Source organism: Hydra vulgaris, chromosome 11 (genome assembly GCF_038396675.1).
Source record: "Hydra vulgaris chromosome 11, alternate assembly HydraT2T_AEP".
Taxonomy (NCBI): Eukaryota; Metazoa; Cnidaria; class Hydrozoa; order Anthoathecata; family Hydridae; genus Hydra; species Hydra vulgaris.
The window spans coordinates 28,561,463-28,585,000 of record NC_088930.1 but is presented as its reverse complement, the minus strand read 5'-3'; the positions used below and the strand labels follow the sequence as shown (position 1 = coordinate 28,585,000).

At 29.7% G+C, this 23,538-nt stretch overlaps 1 protein-coding gene across 2 annotated transcripts in view; it reads left to right on the top strand.

The window, feature by feature from the left end:
• LOC100212826 (collagen alpha-1(I) chain) overlaps positions 1–15,193 on the top strand; it is a 24,106-nt gene extending 8,913 nt beyond the window's left edge. Inside the window, exons 6-23 of one of the 2 annotated variants that reach the window (XM_065810686.1) lie at positions 1–6; positions 420–635; positions 2,746–2,844; positions 3,241–3,852; positions 3,963–4,322; positions 4,431–4,484; positions 4,590–4,643; positions 4,737–4,781; positions 5,478–5,576; positions 5,687–6,280; positions 6,619–6,672; positions 8,275–8,328; positions 12,147–12,200; positions 12,280–12,441; positions 12,591–13,568; positions 13,644–13,712; positions 14,225–14,431; positions 14,642–15,193. The exon at positions 1–6 is cut by the window's left edge and continues 129 nt beyond it. In XM_065810686.1, coding sequence (XP_065666758.1) covers positions 1–6; positions 420–635; positions 2,746–2,844; positions 3,241–3,852; positions 3,963–4,322; positions 4,431–4,484; positions 4,590–4,643; positions 4,737–4,781; positions 5,478–5,576; positions 5,687–6,280; positions 6,619–6,672; positions 8,275–8,328; positions 12,147–12,200; positions 12,280–12,441; positions 12,591–13,568; positions 13,644–13,712; positions 14,225–14,431; positions 14,642–14,785 — 3,861 coding nt within the window. In that variant the 3' untranslated portion in view covers positions 14,786–15,193. Of the gene's footprint in view, positions 7–419; positions 636–2,745; positions 2,845–3,240; positions 3,853–3,962; positions 4,323–4,430; positions 4,485–4,589; positions 4,644–4,736; positions 4,782–5,477; positions 5,577–5,686; positions 6,281–6,618; positions 6,673–8,274; positions 8,329–12,146; positions 12,201–12,279; positions 12,442–12,590; positions 13,569–13,643; positions 13,713–14,224; positions 14,504–14,641 lie in introns of both variants that reach the window. The other variant, XM_065810685.1, reaches the window with a different exon arrangement.
• Positions 15,194–23,538: the final 8,345 nt, after the last annotated feature.

Here is a 23,538-nt window from a genome sequence, read left to right as displayed (position 1 = left end):
CCTAAGGTCTCTATTTAAGTTCTTTCTATCAAGCTGAGTTACTTTTTGTTTTGTTGAAAGTTTTGACACACGACAATGATTTTATTAGTATATTTGCAATATCTGCAATTTAATTTTTTTATTCTTGTTTTCAATATGTTTAGTAATTCAGTACACAATAAGCAATTTATTAAGTGTTTGAGTGTTTGAAGGCTTTTATTTGATCTTTTTTTTTTGAAGAAAAGTGACATCAAATTTAAACCTTTAAAATATTGTTGAATTATAAATTTAATATTCTGAATAAAAGATTAATACATACTTCTTAATTGAAAAATGTTGCAAAATTTACTTAATAAATGATATTTTTATGTCTGATTAAACTAATTTAGTTCTAGTTAAGAACGTTGTTTACATTATTTTGATTTTAAATTTCAATTTAGGGTAATCAAGGTCTAGTTGGATTAAAAGGAGTTATTGGACTTCCAGGTTTATTAGGAGAATATGGGCCGAGAGGTGAACCTGGAGATCCTGGTGTTGATGGACTGAAGGGTCAACAGGGTGAACCTGGAATAAAGGGGAATCCTGGTAAAGGTGGAAATATAGGTCATCAAGGTATTCAAGGTAATCAAGGACCATTTGGTTTCAAAGGTGAAGAGGTATGTCTTTAAAATATATATATATGTTTTCAATATGTTTTTCTAATTGATGAGTTTATTCAATGATTTTCAAGCAATTAATTATAAGAGGACCTTTCCATTATATAAAACTTTTTATTGTTTTTTAGAATCTTTTTAGTAAAAATAGTTGCTTTGAAAATGAGAAAATATTCCTTATTAAATTTTATTTTTCATTAAGTTAATAAAAGTACAAAAAAGTTTTAAAATATTTTTTATTAAAAGTATAAAATCTTATTTTCTTTATATTTTGTTTATTGCTTTGACTAGTCATCAAATTTTTTTAATACAATATCAAACTTTAGAGACAGAATTATTTATCTCTTTTACAAGTTTTATAAAATCTTTTAATGGAATATTAGCAAATAATCACTAACAAATATGTTACTAGAATAGCCTAATTCTTTTGCAACTCAAATATTGTCAAAAAAAATATCTCAAATATTGTCAAAATTCAAATATTCAAATATAATCTCAAATATAATTCAATAAATAAATTCAAATATAATCTCAAATATTGTCAAAAACTCAAATATTGTCAAAAAAATTTGCAACTCAAATATTGTATAACAATATTCTGAATACAAAACTTGTTTTTCTAAAGCATTATTTTAAATTTATTGATATATCATTGTTAAGTTACAATCTAAAAAGTAGTTTAGAAGGTGGAGATAGAGGTGGTGGTTTGATGTAGTATATACTCAAATTAATTTTTAGTATATACTCAAATTAATAAGTACAATCCTTATTTAATCAAAATTAATTGATATATTTTCAAATTTCTTTCAATTTTTTAAAGTTACAACAATATCAACTATTAAAATCTTGTCTGTAGCTTGTAGAGCTAGAAAAAAAGTAATAAATAATAAATCTTTTTATATATATATATATATCTTTATATATATATATATATATATATATATATATATATATATATATATATATATATATATATATATATATATATATATATATATATATATATATATATATATATATATATATATATATATATATATATATATATATATATAAAGATTTAAAATAAATTCAATAGATATATAGATATATAATAATAACCATTAGAAATGGATATATAATAATAACCTTAAGAAATAGATATATAATAATAACCATTAGAAAAATCGGCATAAGTAAAACATAATTTATGTTCATATTTTGTTGATATTGCAAAAAAAAAAAAAAAACCAGCAAATATATTTTTACTAAAAAATTAAAATAATTTCAAATTTGTGATATTTTTAATAGTCAATTTTATTTTTCCATTCAATTTTTATAATTTTTGAAGATGTTCAAAAGTAGCTTCATTTTTGAAAAAGCCAGTATATGCAGTATATTTCTATTTTAAAAAATTGGTTTTTAAGAATATATGATAGTTTTAACTTTTGGCACAGATGAGCCCACTATATAACAGTTGGTTGCTCTCTATGGGTATCAGGAGTTTTCCAGGGGGCCTAATGTTGGGCATTTGTTTTGAACCCTGAAGTGTTAATTATAAACTTGGTGGATAATCATTAATTATTTTGACAATTGTTGAAAGGATTTGTTCAAGAGATAATATTATTTTATATTATTTCTTGAACAATATAAAATTATGAGTTAAGAGACTAATAAATGTAACCGAAGTAATAAACTAAAAAATATTTAAAAAAAATGTCTTCATTGAATAAACAAACAAAAAAAATTTTCTACACCTATAAGCTGCAATTAAAATTTAAAGTTTTAAATAAATTAAAAAGTTTATAATTTTTTTTCAACGCAACACTTTTACAATTACATATTTAAAGTTACAAATAATTATTTACATATTTGTATATAATTATATAAAAAATTTGCCCAATGGTCACACACAAGCAGTGAACGCCTGAGGAACATTTTTATAATTACATATTTAAAGTTACAAATAATTATTTATATATTTGTATATAATTATTACAATTGTTGTTTTATTTATTTTATTTATATATGTAGTTGAAAAGAGTTTAATAAAAAGTAAATTGAAAACTTTAATAAAAAGTATGATGTAAAATGCTTACAAGAACATGAAATTTTAGTCAAATCTTTTTTTTAGGGGCCAAAAGGTTTACTAGGTGATGAAGGTGACCAAGGAAGAACTGGAGAAAAGGGATACAAAGGTGACAAGGGAGATCAAGGTGAACAAGGAGAAATGGTAATTGTTATACTAAATATGTAATATTAAAAGTATTACTTCTCAAATTAACGTAGGAAAAATTTAATTACAAAAATTTCATTTTCTACTCTGCATAATCAGGATTGTAAGATTTTGCGATTCTGACTTTCCAGATACTATTAAAATACTATTAAAAATTTAATAATAAAAATTAAATAATAATTTGGTTTTTCAATAAAATGGTCTATCTTTTGAAAAATGTCAGAAGAAAAAAATTACTTAAAATAATAGATAAAAAAATCTTGAGTATATTTGTAAAGGTGTGAAAAGCAATTGTGGTTGTAACAGGTTTAATTTGAGCCCTGGCATTATTATTTGTTTTTTTTATAAATTCTTTTTTTATATTAGCTGTTATAATATTCACCATTGTTTTAGGGATTTCAAGGACAAATGGGAGTTGTTGGTCCAGACGGACCAACTGGTCCAGTTGGTCCCCGTGGTCTTGATGGTGCTAGAGGAAGTAAAGGTGATGATGGTCCAGTAGGTCTTAAAGGCTCCCCTGGTATACGTGGAGCACAAGGAAGCAAAGGTCAGTCTGGTGAACAGGGAGAGCGTGGTGCGAAGGGAATTAATGGAGATGCTGGTCCAGTTGGTGAAGATGGCTCTCCTGGACCAAAAGGTTTTGATGGAGATCAGGGTAAACCTGGTACCCCAGGTGCAAAAGGAGCTATAGGGGATGTAGGACCTCAAGGTCTACCTGGACCACAAGGGCAGATAGGAGAGCGTGGTAGTCAAGGAATTCAAGGAGAGATTGGTACTGTAGGAAAAAGAGGAGATACAGGGCAACAGGGACCTCAAGGTAGTATTGGTCCAAAAGGTGAAGTAGGTGATCCTGGACTGCAAGGAGCAATTGGCCCTTCAGGTAAACAAGGTTTAGAAGGTAAAGTTGGTCCAACTGGTCCAAGAGGAGAAGTTGGAGCTCCTGGTGTTCAAGGTCCACAGGGACAACCTGGAGTACCAGGATTTCCTGGGCAAGAAGGAGCAAAAGTAAGGAAAAAATTGTTTTATTGTTAAATATGATTAAATCCTTATTTTTAATTTTTTTAAATTGTTTCAAAAAAATTGATACTTTAATATGCAAGCACAATATATTCTAGGGTAACCTTGGAGAAACAGGTTTAACTGGCCCTGAAGGCAATAAAGGTGAAAAAGGTTTTAAAGGTTCAACAGGAGATAGAGGATTAACAGGAGAGCCAGGCACTGCTGGTCAACCTGGAGCAACTGGGCGTGATGGGAAAACTGGGCCATCTGGACTCCATGGTAAAAATGGAGATACTGGTCTACCAGGATTGCCTGGTATGCAAGGTGTAGCCGGTAGTACTGGAGTTGTTGGAATGCCAGGAGAAATGGGTGATAATGGAGATTTAGGAGCACCTGGTTTGCAAGGACCTAAAGGAGTGCAGGGTGCAACTGGTGCTACAGGAGAAAAAGGAGTTTCAGGACCTATTGGAGTTCCAGTATGTTTTTTCTAAAATTTATTTGAAACGTTAATTTAAATATCTTTTATTATATGTTAAGGCATAATAAGCAGAACAAGACATGACAATATTTTTTATCTTCTAAAGGGTAGACGGGGTGACACTGGAGCTGAAGGCCCACAAGGATCAACAGGAATACAGGTATGTAAAAAAAATGCTTTTGATCCAAGGTGTATGTATCTGTTTTTAGAATGAATTGATTAATATTGACATAAACATAAATTAAAAATATTTATAATTGTCTAGGGACCTCCTGGTCAACCTGGAGCAGCAGGAACAGATGGCAAAGATGGAAACCCTGTTAGAACTTTTACTTAAAATCTTTTTGTTTTTGGTAACGGTTTGTTTAAACTATAGTGAATTTAATTTTAATTTTGATTTTTTCTTATAAAGGGAGACAAAGGAGAACAGGGAAAACCTGGACCTACTGGAAATCGAGTAATTTTTATTTTTTAGTAGTCCATTTTTTAATTAACATTTATATGTGAAATATTCATACATAATCCTGCAGATTTAGGTAATGTTCTGCACATGTGTATACTGTTTGTCCAAAATCTTTAGTTGATTTATGAAGCCAAAATCTTTAGTTGATTTAATAAAAATGTCATACATATTCCTGCAGATTTAGGTAATGTTCTGCACACGTGTATACTGTTTTTCCAAAATCATTAGTTGATTTGTTAAGCCTCTGCAGCTGACTGTTTCAATTGAATGAAATTTCATGCAGCTAAATCTGCATTTATTGTTATATATATATATATATATATTTTATATATATATATATATATATAATTTTATATATATATATTTTATATATATATATATAATTTTATATATATATATATATTTATATATATATATATATATATAAATATATATATATATATATATATATATATATATATATATATATATATATATACACACACATATATATTTATATATATACATATATGTATATATATATATATACATGTATATATACATATATGTATATATATATATATATATCTATATATATATATATATATACATATATGTATATATATATATATATATATATATAAATATATATATATATATATATATATATATATATATATAAATATATAGATATATGTTTAAATTATATAGGGTTATCCAGGTATTGCTGGAAAAATTGGTGCAACTGGTTCTACTGGATTACAAGGACCAAGAGGGGAAACTGGTGCACCTGGAGCTCCTGGAAGTTCTGTAAGCATTAATAATAGTTATTTTTGAATAATATATATTTTTAAATAAAGTTAGTAAATATTTTTCATGTTTTATGTTTCATAAAATGCTAAGCTTTTAAATATGTTTAGGGAGATATTGGTTTAGTTGGACCAAAAGGATCATCAGGCAATGTTGGATTGCTCGGAATGAGAGGAAAACAAGGTAATAAGGGAAATGCAGGATCAAAAGGTAGCCAAGGCAAACAAGGATTAAAGGGAGCTGCTGGAAAAGATGGTGCTGTTGGAGAAATGGGACCATCTGGAATAACAGGACCACCTGGTCCCTTAGGTAAAAGAGGAGAACCTGGAGAAGATGGAGCACCAGGTTTACCTGGATTAGATGGAGCTCAAGGACCTCATGGTGAAGATGGTCAACCAGGGCAGCCAGGGCAACCTGGCGTACAAGGGCTACGTGGTTTACCAGGAGAGCCTGGACCAAGAGGTCCAACAGGTCCAGTAGGTGATCGTGGTGAACCAGGAGAAAGTGGTCCAGTCGGTGAGGATGGAACTCAGGGAACAGCTGGAGCACTAGGAGAATCTGGTTCTAAAGGAGGAACTGGTGAAATTGGTTTGCCTGGACCTACAGGGCCACAAGGATTGCAAGGTCCAAATGGTGAAGTAGGTCCTGTTGGACAACCTGGCTTAGTAGGAAGAGATGGAAATGCTGGTCAACCAGGACCCAGGGTAGATAATTTTTTGTTACTCATTTTCATTTTTTTCAATTATTATCAATTACCTAATTACATTAATTAAGGTAATTAGGTAATTGTTAAGTCCTTATACTAAATAACTTCATAAGTTTTTGTTACATACAAGTTTATAAGTTCAATTTTTATATGAACTTATAGATTCATTTACTACCCACCAAGAGGATTTTAATTTTAATTTTATTAGTTTTTTTTTTTTAAATAAAAAGTATGTTTGATTACACATGCAATATAAATACATATGCAAGGTTACATATGCAACACCGACAATTTCTTTTATTCCAAATTAAATATTTGTTTTCTTACATACTTAAGGGAATTGATGGTGATCCTGGAAATCCTGGAAATCCTGGAGCCAGTGGCGAACAAGTAAGTTTTTGAACAATTTAACTTTTGTTATAAAATTTTTATTAGTTTTTTTAATAACTGTAAAATATTACTAACAAACTTTTATTTGTAGATTACTTATTAGCACATAATAGATACTAAATATTGGCTGTTTCACAATTAGCTGCTTTCTTAAATTTTTCCTAATTTTTACAATTGATAGAACACATCATTAACATGAAAAATCTTGATTGGCATCAAAAACATTGAAAAATCTAGATTGGCAAGACCTTTGTTACATTGTAACTAAGGTCTTGCCAATCTAGATTTTTCAATGTTTACTTATGTATTTTTTGCTACTGAATTCAAAAATCACATTCGTTTTAACATCAGATTGATAGTGTTTATTTATACCTAATATCATATTTTTTTGGTATAAGCAAAAATTTTCTCTAAGTCAGTATGTTGTATCAACCTATTCTAATATTAGATAATTACATAGCATATAGCACTTTTTCATATCTAATATTGTAAGGATAATTACATAGCATAGAGCACTTTTTCATATATTGAAAAATATTTAGGAAAGATTATGTTAATGAAATTAAAAAGAAAGAATACAGTTCTTTATTATAGATGTTTTTAAACTTACAATTACAATAAATTTCTTAGCTATAAACTTTTTCCTCAAGATAAGAAGTGCTCTAATGATTGCATTTTCTTGAGTGCATTCTTTTATCTTGCATATTTTCATCTTTTCTGAATAGAGACCATATATAGTTTTCCATCTTAGCAGTATCCTATGTCCTTTATATCTACTGTTCATTTTTCCAATGTCTTGATAAAATCTCTCACCATGCTCCTCACTGATATTACCTGTGTTTTCAGGGAAGAAATTTGTGAATGCTGTTGCATATGAATCTTTAGAACATACTACAATCCATTTTTTTGAACTTTTCAATAAACTTTGCAACCAGTTATTTGTAATTAAAGTTCTTTGCAATTTTATAGAAAATCCACAAACTGCATCACGAAATGCACATCAATCTTCTTTTTCAAATTTTGTTTAAATATTATTTTTTATTATCCATTTAGATGCTTAAGATGTTTTTAAAACAAGTTTTAAAAAAACTTAAAACAAATTACTTAGGTCTTGAACACTTAACTTAAAACAAATTACTTAGGTCTTAAACACATAACTTAAATGCGTAATTGATAACAGGTGTGCAAAATATCATTTATATGTTTTATGAATGACTTTATAATGCATTTCTTTCCTCATCCAAGCCTAGGCTGTGAGAGAAGAACACTATCAACCTCTCGTGAAATATTTTGTGAAACACTAAGGATGTATGGTCACTCAGTTGCCGGTTGATGCTAAAAATGTTATAGCTTTAAAACAATCGATGTTACAGTTAAAGTTTTTATGTTTTTTGAATCAGCAGAGAAAATTAATTAATAAAAGATAAATATTTTACTGTGGGCAAAAATTTTGTAAAAATTTGTAACCTTGTGTAATATTTAACAATTTTTTACAAATCTGATAAAATAATTTTTGGTTATAAAAAGTTTTTTTTTATAATTATAGATGCTATAATTTATAAAAAAATAATATTTTTATTTTAAATAATTTTACTAACAAAGGGCCCTCCAGGACATGATGGAAAAGATGGTGAAAGAGGAAAACCAGGAAAAGAGGTATTTTTATATTTTGTTAAAAATTTTTTTTTACAAATTTTTTAGCGTATATATAAAAATCTTATTTTCTATTTATTTTATTATTTTAAAAGTGATTATTAACATTTTTCATTTCAATTCTTTTATTTATTTTATTATTTAAAAATGTTTACATTTTAACATTTAGCTTGAAAAATTTTAAATAAGTTAAGAAAGTTTCAATGAAAAAGTCTTTGCAAAATAAACTGCTGAACTAACGTTATGTTTCACAATAAATCTTTGCAAACCATTGATTATATAATTTTGTAATCATGTTACAGGATTTATACATGGCACTCTTGTTTTAAACTGAAATCCTTTACATTTTGAGAGCTGTTTAAAATTTGTTAGACTTTGAGGGCTGTTTACTTATAAAATTGATTATTATAAAATACTTTACATTTTGATATACCTATGAAACTATATAGTGACAACATTTCATAGAAATTAATAGTTAATGAAATAATAGAAACCTAGAAATATGATTGGATTTTGATTAGAAACTTAATTTTTTTATAAGATATTCTTCAAGTACCTTAAAAGCCCAAAAAAAAGATAACAATTTGTTCCTCAGAATATTTAGTTTTGAAACTGTGTCATAATGCCAAATAGTTTCTTAAACATTTAAAAGTTTAAAGAATATATTAAACTTAGTAAATTAAACATAAAAAACCATCACCAACTGTCTCAGTGTTTATGGCTACTATCCTTTGATTCACAAAGACTCCAATAATCACATGCTTGACCTGGACATATCAGTTCACCTATTTATCTTCACTTAGATATTGTACACATCAATTCACCTATTTGTTGAGAAATCAGGTTTGAATCCTCTGCTGTTTTATGTGCTTCTGCTTAACCCTTTTTATATTTTTTTCACCTAAATCTTTGTTCTTTATTGTTCTCCTTTTAGGACTGCATTATTTTAGATGAATTTCTGATCAAATTGACCATGTCCTTTCTCCTCTGTCAATGTTGTTGTTATTGGTGACTGTAATGCTCATTGCACTGAATGGCTACCCTCTAGCACCACTGACATTCCTGTCAAAAACTTTTAAACTGCAAAAATTCCTGACTTACAAAAGTGTTCTTCCGTTCTCTCTAAACTATTTAAAGCACTTGGCTGATTCTTATTTTCCTGCCTGCTGGAAAATGGCTTCTGCAATTCCAATTTTTAAAAATTCTGAAGATCATTCTGACTCGTCCAACTATTGTCCAATATTTGATCAGTCTTTCTACTTACTGTCTGACAATCAATATAGTTTTCGATCTTCTTGTTCTACAACTGACTTGCTAACTGCTGTGACTGAAATATTCTATTGTACATTAGATGGAGGCAGATAGGCAAGCCTATTTCTTTTGACATATCTAAAGCTTTCAATAAAGTTTGGGCATGTTGGTCTTCTCCGTAAGCTTGTTTCATATGGTGTATCTGGAAAATTTTTTGAGATTATCACATCATTTTCTTTTAACCTATGCAGTAGTGGTGTAGTGGTAGGGTGATAAACATATGTGGTAGTGGTGTAGTGGTAGAGCGCTTGCCTTATAAGCTAGAAGTTCTGAATTTGATCCCTCCACATTCCTGGTAGTACTGCACTTAACATGTTTCTCCACATAGCGGCCTTGCTCATCAAAGTTTGTTTTTCAGAGTTGTAGAGTAGATGTGTATATATATATATATATATATATATATATATATATATATATACACATATATATATATATATATATATACACATGTATATATATAAAGCGCAATACAATTACTATATAGTAATTGTATTGCGATTTAATTCATTTAAGAAAAATTTTAATTTAAGTCCAATTATAATAATAGCTATTACTATTGTTGGGTCTGCGGACTTTTTTAAATTTATTTTGTCAACATTACGATCGTTAAAAACCGATTATGGGTTCATTATTTTTCTCATGAAAAAAATATCATAATACATTTTAAAACATCTACTTTGTTTTCAGAGCAATATTGTTATTATGCAAAATGCTAATATAATTGCGCTCAAAGTTGAAATCAAGTTTGAAATCAAGTGATTAATAAAATTTAATTTGTGCTAACATAAATATTTTAAATGATTCTGGAATTTCTTTAAAATGTAGAAAAAATTAAAATTTGCCAAAAGGCCCATATTTAGATGAAAAAGTGAAAAGCCCATGCGGGAATCCCGCTTAGCCTCTGGGGCCACCACGCCTTTGAAGGTGCGCCATCATGCTGGAAATGAGTGATGCCATGTATTGGTACAAATGGTGGCAGATTATCCATCAGTATACTCCAGTAAACAGCACCATTGATCGTTGTATTTTTAGGCATAATCCAAATGCCGGCACGACCGCTACCAGAGACTGCTCCCCAAACCATAACTTTTGGAGCCTGTTTGACTGTTGGTATAAAGTACTTTGGATTATGCCTCTGATTTGGCGGGCATCTGACATGTCTACAAAATGAGTAGAATTGCGTGAATGTTGTCTCATCTGAAAACATCACTTGTTTCCACTGGGCTGGTCTCCACTGCCTGTACTTCTGACAATACGCTATGCGATTGCGAATATTCTTTGGTGGAAGCTTCGGCTTCTGTGCTGGTCGGTAAGATTTCAAGCCTGCATCAAATAATCGTCTGCGTATTGTCCGACTGTTTGGTTTCTTGGATGGTGATCCAGGCAGTTTGCCTCTAATGGCACTTGAGGATGCTCTTGGTGATTTTTTTGCTGCCTTTATTATAGCATTATCCATACGGTTGCTTGTAACCTTTGGGCGCCCAGCGCGTGAACAGGATTTAAAGCTTTTTGGCTACCTGTCTTATAGAAATGTTCTCTTTGTACAAAATAACGACCTGAGCTCGCTTTTCAGATGGCAGTTCTTTACCGCGTACCATTTTAACTAGTACTGCTTCAAATAAGGTCTCCGTAATATAAAATGTTCCAAAATATTTCAGTTATATCTGAAAATAAACATGTAAACATCAATTTTAGACTCTAATTGACAATTAGCACAAATTGGTACAAAATTGTAGCACTAAAGTAGCCCAAAAGCAATTCAGAGTAGAATACATTAAAAACTTTTGTCCATGACTGTATATATATATCTCTATGAAATTTTTCATAAATATTTTTTATAAATATTAAAAATTTTAAACAATAAAATAAAAGGTAGTTTATATTTTATTGTAATTAAATTAGTTTTAAATTATATTTTAGATCTTTTTACCTGCAATATTCAATTAAGTAATTAAATTAGTAAGATATTTAAAATTAATATAATAAATTCTTTATTTTGTTATTGTAGAAAAAGTTATTGATATATATTATACTTGATAACAAGTCTATACTCCCTTGAAATATTGTGATAAAAATCAATTCAAAAAAGTAAAGAGTTACTATTTAAGAGTATAAAGATATAAATAATAAGAGTTTAATATATAAATAAAAAAGTTTTTATTTATATATTAAACTCTTTTCTAATTATTTAATTATATATTAAACTCTTTAAAGTCTTTTAAAATTTTAAAAATGTATTGAGTTATAAGAAAATAATTTTTAGCTTTAGAATATATACATATATCTAATATATATCCAATATATATATTATACATATATCTAATATAACATATATTTATATATGTTATATTAGATATATGTATAATATATATACTGGATATATATTATATTAGATATATGTATATATTTACTATACATATATTTAAAAAAATAGGTTTTTTTAAATAAACTATACATCTAATTAAAAAAAAGAGTTTTTTAAAAATCTGAATAAATTATTTTATACTTAGGGTGATAAAGGTTTTGCTGGAACTCAAGGAGCTGTTGGCATGAGAGGAGAACAAGTTAGCTATAAATAATTACTTCTTAATTTGTTTATGTTTTTTTTTGTTGTTTTTTTTAATTCATGTTTAATATTTTAAGGGTCCTCCTGGTTTACAAGGGAGAAATGGTAGACCTGGACAAATTGGATCAAAAGGTTTTCTTGGCCTAAATGGTAAAGATGGTTTAAATGGAAAGCCTGGTGATAAAGGTTTCCCTGGTACTGATGGAATAAGAGGATTACAAGGGACTCAAGGAAAAGATGTTAATATTTTACTTAATATATTTCTGCCAGTGATTGTTGTTGATATTTACTTTGTTATACATTCATAAATGAATTTATAAACATAAATTTATTTTTAAATGTAGAGTCTTTATTTATATATTATTTATATATTTATAATTCTTTAAAGGGCACTGATGGATTACCAGGAAAAGATGGAGGAAAAGGTGAGGTAGGTCCAATGGGCTATCCAGGAAGTCAAGGAGTACAAGGTCCAATGGGTGAACAAGGAGATATTGGTGAACCTGGAGAGCCTGGTATATTAGGACAAGATGGACCAAAAGGTTCAGCAGGACAACAAGGAAATCGTGGAGAAGATGGAAAACAAGGAGATAAAGGGGAACAAGGATTACAGGGAGAAAGTGGCAAGCAAGGAGAAGCAGGCGAAACTGGTGAACGTGGTAGTAAAGGTTTAACAGGAAATACTGGTATATCTGGCCCACCAGGTGATGAGGGGGAAAAAGGTGATGATGGTGAACAAGGTTTGCCTGGACCCATAGGACCTCAAGGACCTCGTGGTTCAATAGGTCCAGACGGCCCTGTTGGACGTAATGGATCAAAAGGTGATGTTGGACATCCTGGACCTGCAGGTAGTCGAGGAGAACCTGGAATACGTGGAGATGTTGGAAATGCAGGTCAGCCTGGTTTAGTTGGAAGTGAGGGACCTCCTGGACCACAAGGAGAAGTATTTGGTCTTTCTGGTGCACTTGCCCAATTCTTTGCATCTGGAGGTTTCGGAACTAAAGGACCAGAAAGTTCCTACCAACATGACTATAACCAATACTATCAAAACTTCTTTCAAGGTTACAACCAACACCAATACTACCAAGGTGGCAAGAAATCCAAAGTAGATGAGATCATTAAACGAAATGTTGATGGATTTGATACCATGTATAGAGTTTTTAAAACAGCTGACAAAGTATTTTTGGGAGGCGATGGAACTAGAGACAATCCGGCTCGATCCTGTTTAGAATTATTCCAATGGCATTTAGGGGCTAATACTGGTGACTATTGGATAGATCCTAATGAAGGCTCGCCTGATGATTCTGTTTTAGTGCATTGCAATAAATTGACAAATGAAACATGCGTGTATTCTAAAAATACTCAGGTAATATAAAAAAAGTTTAAATTTTAAATTAAATCTTTTTTTTTCTAAATATTACTACAGAATGTTTGATTTTAGATTTCTAAGAACAACTACTTTAAGGATAACACTGACAGCTATAAATGGCTTATGACAGAAGTTGTTAATGTATGTATTTATGCTTGTATTTATTGAATAATACTAATGATAAGGTGGTATGATAATAAACTGTTAGTATCCTCGTATTAAGAAACATTAAGTTAGAGTTTTTTTCAACAAACTCTAAAGATATATTTTTATTATTAATAGATATCTATATATATATATATATAAATAGATATCTTGCAAAGTCTTGGTTATGACTATAAACAAAGTTAACTTTCATAAGAGAGCACAAATTTCTAAATTGAAATCAACATATCAATCATTATATTGATATTTAACATGAATCTTGAATTGAATTCAACATATTATATTAAATACAAATCGAGTCATTATGGGAGTTTATTAATAAACCAATAGAATTTATATGAAAATGCATAAAATTTATCTTTATGATAATATAAACAATATTATTGGATAAGATGATATCATCTTAGATGATATTTTATTAGATAATATCGTCTAAGATGATATCATCTTAGATAATATTATGTTAAGTTGTAACTTTTAATGTTTAGAGTTTTGATTATGCAATGGAACCACCTCAAATGAAGATTCTTAGTTTGCTTTCAACCACCGTTCGACAAACAATAACTTTTCACTGTAAGAACATTCCTCTTATGCGTGGAGCTAAAAATACTATTAAATTTAAGTTGGATAATGGCGCAATTTATCATAAGAAAATGAGAGGAGTTGTTTTAAAAGTTATTACCGATGATTGCACGGTAAATTTTTTAAAAGTTATTAACGATGATTGCACGGTAAATTTTTTAAAAGTTATTACCGATGATTGCACGGTAAATTTTTACACTATTTTCATAAAAAAAAGTGAAGATTCTTTAATGCAGATATAAATTAAATTAAATCATTATAAAAGGTTTTATTTCATAATTAGTTTAGGAAATTGACAAAAAGTACTGTTTACATATTTTTAGATTGAAAATAAATGGCAGAAGTTAGTGCTGGAACTTTCTACATCTAAAAATGAAATTTTACCCGTTATTGATTTGGGGGTTCACGGCAATGGTATAACATCATCAGAAATCGGTGTTGATATTGGACCAGCTTGCTTCTCATAAAAAAAAAATTAAATCGTTAATGTCAAAAAAGTTTTCGAAAGAACGCTATATAATATAAACGTTAGATCACTAGGTGTTGAATTTTTTTTATTAGTATTATCTTTTATATTATTTATTTTATGCGTATTTTATTTGAAAGCGTTGCATAACTTTGCATAATTATTTTTATTAGAGCGCGTTGCATAAATTTTGGTCAAAGTAAAAATAAGTTCAGAAAGCTGCTATAAGTACTATTACAAAATTTTTCTTTATTTAAAAAAAATTCAAAATGTCAAAATTTTTGGCTTTCTATAAAAAACTATATTTCTTATAAATTTATTTTTCATTAATAATGTAAAATAAGATTTTTGTATTTTGAAGCATGATTTTAACGTGATTATGTTTAGCGATTTTAACAATTTATTTAAATGCGTTTTAACATTTGTTGTAGGCGAATGCTGGTTTAATCATAAGTGTTGATGTGTTTAATGGTTTTTATTTGATATTGAAATTAAATCAAGTACATTTACTTGCTATATACTTTGGAAGGATTTCCTTCAAACTTCACCCCTATTCTCTACCAAATATTACTTTTAGAACGCGATTCGCGATTTCTTTTAGAACGCGATTCGCGATTACTTATAGAACGCGATTCGTTATTTAAATTTAAAAGGTAGCATTGGAAAATTTCTTTTATAAATTTTAGGTTTACTTTTTTCTAGCTTTTTTTTTTTTTGTCAAGCTCATTAAATATTTCAAATTTAAAAAATATTAACCAAAGCATGTAATTATTTTGTTGAAGAACTATCATAAATCGATTATAAAAAATTAGTTGCAAAAAAAATTATGGTGCTTGTAAAGTATACCGGTTTTTGCATCCATTTAAAAGAAACATGACATCCATTTAAAACAACCATGACATTCATTTAAAACATCATGACAATCAATTAGAACGATCGTGATTTTAACAATTAAAACATTTAACGCATGCGCAATCTCAAAAGAATTTATTTTGATATATTTTTATTTTTTTTATTCAATTTTTAAAATTTTATTTTATTTAAAGTATGTTTATTTTCCAATTACTGTCGAAGCGTGTCTTAGGTCATCTGACCTGAGACACGCTTCCAAAAAGCTTTTGCAGTGTGTGTAATAGTTCGATAAGTTAACATTAGGAATAGATAAGCATGCCTCACGCATTCTTGTAATTAGTTCATTTCTTCCAGCTGGGACCGTATTTCTTCGTGCGTTATTCTTAAGATAAAAAAAAAAAATCTCTTCACACGGATTCAAGAATGGTGAATATGTTGGCAAATATTTTATTTGAATGTTCTGAGCCTTATCATAATGTTCATCTCAACATTATGATAAATTCTGACATTATCCATCACCAGGGTGAATTCGTCCTCTGTCCCCAAAACTCGTACAACTTCATCAATATATTCTTGAAATAAAACTGTGTTGACTGACACACTGAGAGCTTCGCAGTGAATAATATTTAAACCATTGACGGCCAATATCATCGAAACGTTATCAAAGGCGAATGATAGGGTTTAGTGTTACTCCTTTTCTTGCCCATGAATGACTGCGAAACATGAAAATTAAATGGACTTTCATCAATAAAAACGATATTTCGATAGCGATGAATAGGCGATACTGAAGTATACCACCTAATATATTCAATTCGAAGATTTTTTACATCATTGTTGTTTCTTCTTTCATAAATTAGTTGAGTAATTTTATATGTGTATCCAAGATTGGTCACCCATCTCTAGACAGTTGTAATCAATGCGTTTACATTTAAAGCATATTTTATTTCAATTATAGTTGTCGTTGTATTATCGTTTGTAAGCTCTTCAATTTTTTTGTCATCTCTTCGTTATAAATAACGTGACGAGCGCCCCCTCTAGAACCAGAAAGTGTTAAATTCATTCGATGGTACCTTCTTAAAATTGATTGTATTATATTTCGATTGAGTTTTTCCTTGGTCAACGACTTGATTTACAATAACATCTCGCATGTTTTGGGAAACGGAATTTCGCGGCATGAAGATTCAAACTGAGTTTTTTGTGGCAACGAAGTTTCAGATTTAATTTTTCTTCGATCAACGACCAATCTCAAAACAAATTTTCGCGTATTTTAACAAACAGAATTTCGTTGCATGTTTTAATGTAAATCTGATTTGTACATGCACTAAATATTTTATTAGGAAATCACAGTTGTTTTAATTATCATCATGCATGTTTTAATTGAACGTCATGGTTGTTTTGTCAATACAGTATGCGTATAAAAAATATGTACAGGGTTTTGCATCCATTTAAAACAATCATGACATCCATTTAAATTTAAAATAAATTCCATAAAATTAAAATGAATTAATATAATATTTATAAAAAAAAAGTTTAAATAAATAAAATTTCACGGTACGGGCTTGATGCAGAGTTGTTAATCTTTTTGGCCTTGCCTTAAAGCCAAAAAATAAGGGGTTAGCAGACGTTAACATAACTCCAAAGTAGGTCAATTTTTTCGGCGACCGTTAACTTTTTTATTTGTTTGAGTTAATTCAAAACAGCAAATAATTGCACGAGGAAACGTAATATTAAAAACTAAGGAAACAAAAACAAAGATTATGGATTTATCTATATGTGTCGATGTTTGCAAATTCTTTCGGCGCACTTATGCCAGTTCGCGCTTGTGCCAGTTTGCACTTATGCCAGTCTTTGCAACTGCTTCGCACTTATGCAGACTCGCAGATATGAAATTCGCACTTATTCAGCCTCCTCGAGCTCGTTTCGAACCTGGATCTCCTGCTTATAAAGCAAGCGTTCTAACCACTGCGCCACGGCCGCATGTTTTAAAACTAGTTTTAAATTAAAAGTTTAAGTTCCCGTTTTTATAACCTAATGTCGCTTTGGTTGAGTCGTGCTTATATATATATATACATATATATATATATATATATATATATATATATATATATATATATATATATATATATATATATATATATATATATATATATATATATATATATATATATATATATATATATATATATATATATATATATATATATATATATATATATATATATATATAAGCACGACTCAACCAAAGCGACATTAGGTTATAAAAACGGGAACTTAAACTTTTAATTTAAAACTAGTTTTAAAACATGCGGCCGTGGCGCAGTGGTTAGAACGCTTGCTTTATAAGCAGGAGATCCAGGTTCGAAACGAGCTCGAGGAGGCTGAATAAGTGCGAATTTCATATCTGCGAGTCTGCATAAGTGCGAAGCAGTTGCAAAGACTGGCATAAGTGCAAACTGGCACAAGCGCGAACTGGCATAAGTGCGCCGAAAGAATTTATATATATATTATATAAGACTCATCAGAAATGAAATCCGAACAAAACACTTTATTATGGAAAATAAACTTTGTCAGGTTATTTCAGAAAAAATAAATTTATAAAAATAAAAAAAATGATTATTCTGAAAGAAAATTTAATTACGAATTCAACACGCAAAAAAAAATATCAATAATAATATTTAATTGATAAAAAATTAAGATACATTTAAACTATGCATTTTTTTAGCATTTAATAAGTATCGGAACAAAATTTTAAAGACTAAGGCTTAAAGGTTAACGCTTCTTCGAGTAATTATTTTTATGACTTTTTAATATCGAGTTGGACCGCCTTTAGCTTTTATGACTTCTGCAAGTCGACATGGCATCGATTCAACTAATTTCTTTGTCGTATCTGAGTTGATACGACAAAGAAATTAGTTGCCACATTTTTTATTCAGAATAGCCCAGAGATGTTCAATTTGATTGAGATCTGGACTTTGCGCTGGCCATTTAAGTAACTCAATTTGCTTTTGGAGAAAAAAACTCTTTTCCTTTCTTTGACTAATGTTTAGGGTCATTGTCTTCTTGGAAGATAAAATGTTTTCCTAATCGCAGTTTTTTAATTGAAGCCAGAATATTTTTATTTAGAATGCTAACATAAACCTCAGCGTCCGTAATCCATCGATAAACTCCAGTTTTTCTGTTCCGTTCCAAGCCATCGATCCACATACCGTAGTATTGCCTCTACTAAATTTTACTGTGCCTCGAATACAACTGAGTGTGATTGCTTCAACTTTTTTCCTCCATACTTTTTGAGCTCCATCGACTTTACAAAATTAAATTTTGACTCGTCTGTTCACAAAACTTTCCTCCTAAATGATACCGGCATATTTACATATTTTTTTGGCAAATGCAAGTCTTCGTTTTCGATGGATTTTTGAAAGGAATGGTTTCTTGCGTGGAACTCTTGCTTTGAATCCACTTTCTTTCAATCAATTTCGAATAGTACATAAGCTCACTTGTAACCCAAAATCTTTTTCAAGGAGGCTCGACACTTTTGGTGCTAATAAAAAGCGGTTTTTTTTGCATCATCTTGACAATTTTTTGATCTAATCTTGATATTTTTTTACACTTAGCTCGGGACCTTGGCTGATTTTGCACTTATCCGAACATATAATACTTTTTAATCAGATCGCTGATGGTTCCTAATGCCATTCCAGTTGTTCACATATATATATATATATATATATATATATATATATATATATATATATATATATATATATATATATATATATATATATATATATATATATATATATATATTAGGGGTAGTCATTTTGAGGGAATTTTTGAAAACGAAGTACATACCCAGCTAAAGTTGGAGCAAATATGCTAAAACTTAGTCAAAATTTTTTTAGGTCAATCGGGTGACTTTTAAGTCCCCCTCAAGACTAAAGTTGTTAAGAAATTGTTCTTCAAAAAGGAAAAATAGGGTGTGTTTAGGGTGTTTGAGGGGGATTTAAATGAAAAAATTATTTCCATTTTTTTTGTTTGTTTGTTATTTGTTATCTATATTTTCATTTTAAAAGGGTATGTCATCATTTTTTTATCCATATTCTCGGTTAAAACGATATTTAAGAAATCAAAAATTGAAAAGTTTAAGTTACGCAAGTGGTTATGAAATCAACAAACTATGTTATCAACCAAAAAAACAAACTATTTTGAACTAAACAAGTAATTTACCATTTAATAAAAATCTTATATATATATATTATATATATATATATATAAAAGATAGTAGACCAATAACCGATCCTTGTGGTATCCCACAAGGATCCAGTCAGAATACACACCACCCAAGACTACTCGCAGTCGTCTGCTTTTTTAAAAAATCAGAAATCCAAGTGATTAACTTTACATTAAACCCATAGCCATTAAGTTTTAAATTCAGTAGTTCGTGGCTTACTTTGTCAAAAACTTTGAAAAAGTCTGGTTAGATTAGGACAGCCATAAAATTATGGTTTAGTGCCTCTGTAATTATATTTAACACCTCTAAGAGGATTGTGGCACAAGGTTTACCAATAACAAACCCATGTTGGTGAATAGATAGTAGCTTGAGTTTAGTAAGGTGCTCCGTCATGTATTCTCTCACTAGTCTCTCCATGATCTTACTTGCAATTGAAGTCAACGAGATTGGATGGTAATTTATTGGTTCAAGTTTACATCCTTTTTTGAAGATGGGTGAGATATTTGCATCTTTCTATTGTGAGGGAATAATACCTGTTTCAAATATGTAAGATAATGGAAAACTCAGGTTCTTATAACATTTTGAAAGAACAAAAGGGTGTAACTGGTCTACTCCAAGCGGCTTCGATTTGTCTAAGCTGCACAGTAGAGTGGCTACTCAAGTATTGCTAAATAAAGTTTTACTGTCAACATAAGATATATTTTGAGTTTTTGGTTTGAAATTTGGCATTAATGTTCTGTTATGGGTCTGAGTAAAGGCTTTATGGAACTGTTGGTTTAAACAATGAGTGATATCTTTTTTCTCCGTAATTTGTTTCCTGTCAGCATTAAATAAAGCCTTGATATCAGTTTTTATTTTTGATTGTTTGTTGATGTAGGAGTATAAAATTTTAGGATTTCGTTTTGCGTGCATTGAAATACTTTCTTTAAATTGTAAAACTGCTTTATTTACTAATTTTTTAACTAATTTGCATTGTTTGTTTAATTCGGTTTTAAGCTTACTTTTATTTAATTTAGATGCTGCAATCATCTTTCTGAAAGTACATAATTTATATCTTGAAGCTTTTTTGACATCTTTATTCATCCATTTGGGTACTGGTTTGGATAAGTCGAGGGTGGAAAGGGATTTTATGGGAACAAATTTCTCAACTAGTTTGTCATAAACGTCAATAACAATATTATAACCTTGGTTAGCGTCTTTATCATAAAAGTTCGTATGCCAATTAATATCATTAAGTGCTTCACTTATAGCTTCATTATTACCAGATTTGTAATCTCGTAAATTTCTTTGATTGTTTTGTGAACAGAAAAGATCCTTAACTCGATATTTCCACCATAATGTATTGGGAAACTGATTTCGCTCCGTGGATCTGATATGGGAGCCTATTTCTACTGTATATAAACGATCGGGATCATCAATTAAAGTTATATCAAGAAGTTTATGCTTGAAAGTAGGTCTATAAACTGCTTGTAATAAAAAAAAGTCGTTTATAGTTTCTGAAAATTCTCGACTTGAAACTCGTCCTTTACCACGTCACGTTACCTCCTGTAACATCCCAATAGATATCAGGGTAGTTTAGATCACTCATTATTAATAAGTTAGTTAAATTTTTTCCATTGACTAATCTATGTACTTCTCTAATTGAGTCATTAAATATTTTGTTACGGTCATATAAAGCATGAGGGTGTCTGTATAAACAACCAACTAAAATAGTATTTGAACCAATACTGTACCAAATTTGCTCACTATCTAAGTATAAAGGATCAATCTCATGAGATAAAAGATCATTTCGCACATAAATTACTACTCCTCCGCCACTGATAGTTCTTTTATTATTGAAATAGGATGTGTAATTTTCTATATTGCATTCAGAGGTACTGTTGAACAAAGTCTCAGTAATGCCTATAATGTGCGGAAAACTAAATTGTTGAATTCTTACAAGGAACTCATCTTATTTATTGCATATAGATATTGCATTAAAGTAAAAACACTTTAAAGAAGACATAAAACTTTTCTTTTACTTAACTTTCCTAAAACAATTTTTATGCAATGTCCTTAAAGTTACTGACTTTCTTTTTGTTTGAGCTTCATCCATCTAAGTGTGCCATAGCGTATGCCTCAATAACCATTCTTTCCGTACTTTGTTCCCCATTTAAGCCTCCCATTTGATTCTTCTACTTCATTTGGAAGGTCATTGTTTCTATTGTTTCTTTCAATTTTAAATTTGGTTTCAATTAACCTTTCATTTTCAGTTCTGTCTGGCATTATGTATATATTTAGGAAAGCTTCAAAATGTTTCAATTCTTTTGCGGTAAGGATGGCTGTTCTTTGTGTGGGATAATCCTTAAATACTATGAGTATTAGCGGGGGAGGAGGAATTTTATCAACTTGACTTAGGGATTTATTCAATCGACTTCCTGGTTTTATTTTGTCTCTATACGTTTCTGGGTTTATACCATTACTGTTCATCATAGTCTTTCTTTTTTTTTTTAACTATACTTGTTTCTTGACATCTTCTCTTTTTAACTTTAGTGCATTTAAAATTTGATCAACTATTTGGGTGTCTGAATCACTTTTCCCTGCGTCTTCTGATACTCCTCTGATTAAAACATTGTTTTCAACTCTGAAAATAATGGCCAGGTAGATTCTACCAAAGGATCCATTTTATTGATTGTGATCTTTTAAGTAGGAGGGCTACCACCCTAATGCAGTGGATTACCTCCGGGTTGTGTACTTTTAAAATTATTATTAGTTAACTTATTACACAGGGACTAAAAAGTTTCAGTATGTATTTTTTCCGTCTCTATACATATATATGCATATATATATTAAGTAAAGTACATTAAGTATACATTAAGTAGTCGGACCGACAACGGACCGCTATCAGTACTTATGCCGTGCCGACGTCGGCCGCCCGCTGTGTTGCTGCGTTAGCTTGCACATCGTATTTACATCGGACCGTTCGCAGCAAGCTTTAGGCGGTTCAACAGCGGACCGATGGCGGCAAAACGCTAAATTTTCAACAGCGGTCCGTTGGCGGCAAGCCAATGTTGGAGCGACAGCGTTTCAATATTAGATCTGTAATTTGCGCTTCAATTTCGAGGCATGAACCTTCCTATTATTTTTGTACTTTTCTTTGAATTTAGACACTTATCTTTAGCGAAATTGTTTATTATTTTTATTACATGGCCTCATCGAAAACAATGCATAGATGACACATTTTAAACTTTTTTGAATTTATTGAATAACATTACTGGCTTAAATACTTATGATAAATCAATTAGCCTACGCCTTGGCGTTTTAACCTAATACCCGGTTAACAAATATAAATAAAGAACAATCTAAAAAAATAATAAAAATTAATTCAAGATTGAGATTAACAAGTACAATTTACATATTACAATCATCAGGAGCGGATCCAGGCTGTAGCAAGTGTAGCAGTTGCTACAGTCAGCTCAGTTTTTTTTCTCTTTTTATTTTTTACATTTGATTTTTTCATGCAAAAGAGAAAAATAATTTAAATAAGATATAGAGGTTACTAGTAGTCAAAAAGCGGTGCTTCAAAAATTTATTCAAAATCGTAGCTGAGCCAAAATGACTATGTTACGGAAACATTTCATTCGGAAATGCTGAAAGACCTGACACGGAGAAAACTTTTTCAGCTCCTATAGCAACAC